Source organism: Rosa chinensis, chromosome 4 (assembly GCF_002994745.2).
Source record: "Rosa chinensis cultivar Old Blush chromosome 4, RchiOBHm-V2, whole genome shotgun sequence".
NCBI classification, from domain to species: Eukaryota; Viridiplantae; Streptophyta; class Magnoliopsida; order Rosales; family Rosaceae; genus Rosa; species Rosa chinensis.
In genome coordinates, this window is record NC_037091.1 from 14467764 (window position 1) to 14472004 (window position 4241).

Below are 4241 nucleotides of genomic sequence, written 5' to 3' on the forward strand. Positions count from 1 at the left end.
TCAGAACCTGGATTTCTTGTTCTTATCGTAGATCGGTGATCATCTCCTGAAGCTTGAACACCACCTGCTAGTCTGGAATCACGACTAAGTTTTCTGTGATGGCGAAATCGTGCATCATTGTGGACCCGAGTTTGGTTTCGAAGTTGTAGCGGCTGACTGTTTTTAGGTCGCCGGAGGGAGTGATCAGCACTTGGTACGGCATGAGGATGAGGAATTGATGAAATCTAAGTGAGGAATGAGGAGGTGGTGGTGTGTTCGAAGCTAGAGAGAATGAGAGTGAGGAAGAGGTTGATTGGCTGCTGTTTTTGTGAAGGAAGAAAATGGGTGTGGTGAGGTAGATGGGTGGCTGCGCAGATAATAGGTGAAGGAGATAGATGGGTAACGAAATGACCCAATTACCCTTTAGGTATTGCCACGTGGCTGGGCTCTTAACACTGTTATGGACGGCGTGTACCGTTCTTGGGTCAGGCTTCAAACTTGGGGTACTAAAGTGATAGTTTTGCATAGTCGGGTACTGAAGTTAGGAGTCGGCCTAAGTTCAAGTACTGTTTGAAATATTTTCTCCCTGGTAAATATCCCTAATTAATATGGCTGCAGACAGTAATAGGTAGATAGGATTTGAGAAGGGCAGACAAACATGACCAGAAAAGTGGGTCGATTGACTCGAAAGAATTCTTATTGGTAGGTATTGATTCCAAGTTTGTAATCAAGTCATCTTATTTGGTGTATTAAAGATAATCATCTTGCTTCCCATAAAATGACTTTCCATTAGCAGAATTCTAGCTATGAGGACTTTGAGCAATACATTCTCAATTTTTAGCTTCATGACTTCTTATGTTTTGCTGAGGTTGGGTTTATTGGTACCAAATTGGACAGTTATAGTGAACTTATATGGACTGTCTGCTCTTTTTTTTTTGGTCTGAAGGAATTCTTTCATAAAACGCCCGCAGGCAGAGACAAGGCCTGGGCCCTAGAGTCAACCAGGAGTCTCGGAGAAGGGAACAAACAGAGCTGGCTATCTAGCCCAACTCGCAGATGATGCCTGATACAAAGCTAAAGAAAAGAAAAACTAGGATACTAGACAACAGAAACAAAGCAGCAAAACTAGAAAAGAAAAGCTGGAAGGAACCAAAGCGGAGCTACTCCGTCATCGGCATATCAATTTCCACATTTGGAAGGCAGGGGAGACCGTCCTTCGAGAGAATGAAAACAAGGGAGCTTGGGGGTCTATTGACCCACGCCTCAGCGCACAACCTCCGCCTGGCAAGTGATGCCAAGCAATCTGCTGCTTGGTTCACTTCACGGTGTACCCAACACCACCTGATCTGGGAAAGCAGAGCTTCCTTCTGTCTGATTTGTCTGAGAATTGGGTAAACTTCCCAGCTTGAGTTCTTTTTCCCCTTGATTGCATTTAGAGTCTCTCGAGTCTGATTCAATTTCCACTTTGTCCCACCCTTGCCCAGATGCCAAAGAAAGCGCTTCTGAAATTGCCTAAAGTTCAACTTGGAGGGCCGAGTTTGCTTCTCCACACCACCTACCAATTGGCCTGAAGCATTCCTCGCTACAACGCCCACACCACCTTCACCACTGCTCTTGATCCATGAGCCGTTAACATTCAATTTGATGAAGTCCGATTGTGGAGGTACCCACTTTTGATCGCGGATTCGTGCCGTCATATAGGTCTCATCATGATTCTGATTGCCTTTTTTATTGACATGCAGGAACTCCAAAGCAGCAGCAGAAGCAGAAGAAGCAACAAGACCCGGATCAGGCAAGGCCTCACCCTTATGTTCGTAGAGTGCTCCGCATCTAGCTTTCCATATATGCCAACATAAAAAGGCCATCTGCGTAAGAATCCAATTCAGTTGCTCAGTTGTGAAAGCATTGCTGTACTTCAAACCGGTAATCCATCTATCAAAACTTGTTAAAGTCTGAATGTTTGGCTTGTAATTGATGGTGCTTGCAAACCATACTCTCTCTACCCATTTACATAAGAAGAGCATATGTTCGGTAGATTCTGGGGCCAATTGGCAAAGAGGGCAGAGGGGGGTGTTTGTGATTTTTCTTTTGAAAAGGGCCAACGTTGTTGGAAGATAGTTAGAAACTGCTTTCCACAAGAAAAAAAATTATTTTTGGGAGGGTTTTGGTATTCCATAGCATTCTCCATGCTAATGGCTCAATAGTGTGAGATGGGTTGGCTTTCTGATAAACTGGTTTAGGGACTTGTTCATGATACCAATGGTACCCAGACTTAACTGAAAACCTCCCTGACTTCTCACTTGGCCAAACAAACCTATCATCTGAATTAGGATCTCCAATCGGCATCCTCTTAATCTCTTGTATTTCTTCTTGAGACAGGAGATAGGCTATTGAGTTTATGGAGTTAATATCCCATCCAAGCACGTCCTCGTCTATAAAATCTGCAGCATACATAGGGGCATCAACTGGGATTGGGAGGTTTGGAGTAGGGTGCCCTGCTGGATTACTGCTCAACCAAACATCAGCCCATATCTTTATTGATTTTCCATTCATCACTTGCCATCTTCCACCATTGGCAATAATTTCTCTACCTCATCCAGGCCTATAAAAATTGTCTAACAATATTTCATATGGTACTTCATCCTTTAAAATTGAACAGGGTTTTCATTATATATTAAAGTCCAGGACATCCATTGCCTTACAATGCACAAACTCAAACTAGAAAAAAATATGGGGAAAACATGCATCACCCTAAGTTTATAAGTACTGATCAGACACCAGCCAAAGACTCCATAAACTGATAAGCATGGAAACATCCAACCTGCAATGCAGTATTTGATTCCTTGGATATTGAACCAAGCAACTTGAATGTCCTATTCCTAAGACTATATGATACAAACTTACCAGGAATGTGCAGCAACAGCAATGAGTCATCTTCATCCTCTTGCAAACAGAGTAGACTAAATGCATAAGAAACAGAATCATTACGGAAAATGCAGTTCCGAACCATCTCCGGAAATGCATCTACAACTGGAGCAAGATCGACATTGTACTTGGGAACCCAGCTAGAGTAATCCCTCTCCATCTCAAAGACTTGGAATTGAGAGGTGCAGCCATAGATTTCAGTTAGGTGCAAATGCCCACCAGACTCGCCGAAACACCTCAACCTTCTCCTGCTCCATTTCTCATTTGACGGAAGACCGGGCATTGTTCCAAGGCGTTCTTGATCAATATCAAAGCATAACGACGCCCCAGTTGGACTGATCCAGTGTATTGCAGCATTCCAAAGCACCCCATTGTCAAACACAATGTCGAAAGGGGCAGCGAAAGGAGACCCGGAAAGCCTCCAAGCCCGAGTCGCAGATGAGTAAATCTCAACTTGGTAGCTATTGAATGATGAAGAACACATTCGAACGCAGGCAACTTGGTAGTGAGGTGACTTAGTGGGATTGAAAACTAAATAAACACCGGAAATAGTTCTGGATTCCGACCCGGATACATAATCCGGTTCAGCACTATAATAAGGAAGAACTGAGAATTTCTTTGTTGAAGGATTGCAGATGTAATAGCTGCAGGTTTTACCCAGTTTGTAAAGGCTGCGGCACAAGAGCAAGCCATGGCTGGACTGAAGGATTTTGATACCTGCCGAGTCAGGAACGAAGCTGAGGGAAGTGAAGGGCTGGTCGGAGTTGTTGCTTCCAAGTAGTGATATGTGGTGGATGAGGTCGGTTGTTCGACACAAGATGAGGCCGGAGGAGGTGAGGCTGCGGCGGTGGTGGCGGAACTGGGGGCTGGAGATGAGAGAGAGCCACTGCTTGGAGACGCATTTGAAGCGGAGGAGGGACTTGACGGGGAGGCGTAGGAGGATCTCGGTTATGAGATCTTGGGGGAGCATTTAGGTGGTTTCAGATCTCTGTGTGTGGATAGTGGTGCTCGATTAGAACTTGGAAGGAGCAATGGGAGTGAGGATAAATGTGAAGAACAAGCTTTCTCTGCTTTTAAGACTTTGGCTTTATCTCCATTATATGAACTAGGACACCCATGTTTGTTTATCAATAGAGGAATTCAATTTTTCTTCAATTAATATTCCACCCACTTCGCGCATGTGCCTGGCGCACCGATTAAAATGCGGCCTCACATCAAATTAGCAATTATATTGTTTTGTTTTTTTTTGGGTGGTATATGATTGGAATTCGAAACGTACGTAGGTTTAATTGCAGTCTTCTTTTATTGTCAAGTATCTTTGGAGCTCTCAAATTTGA

The 4241-nt window shown here is 44.0% G+C and overlaps 1 protein-coding gene across 1 annotated transcript; it reads right to left on the reverse strand.

Annotated features, from left to right (window-relative positions):
• Positions 1–2616: 2616 nt before the first annotated feature.
• LOC112195882 (F-box protein At5g07610) lies at positions 2617–4028 on the reverse strand. The gene has a single exon (XM_024336109.2). The coding sequence runs from the start codon at positions 3872–3874 to the stop codon at positions 2750–2752; it is 1125 nt and encodes a 374-aa protein (XP_024191877.2). The 5' UTR covers positions 3875–4028; the 3' UTR covers positions 2617–2749.
• Positions 4029–4241: the final 213 nt, after the last annotated feature.

Excerpts from the sequence above, each read along its gene's own strand:
- LOC112195882 (XM_024336109.2), bottom strand. The coding sequence starts at position 3,874 with ATGCTCCCCCAAGATCTCATAACCGAGATCCTCCTACGCCTCCCCGTC.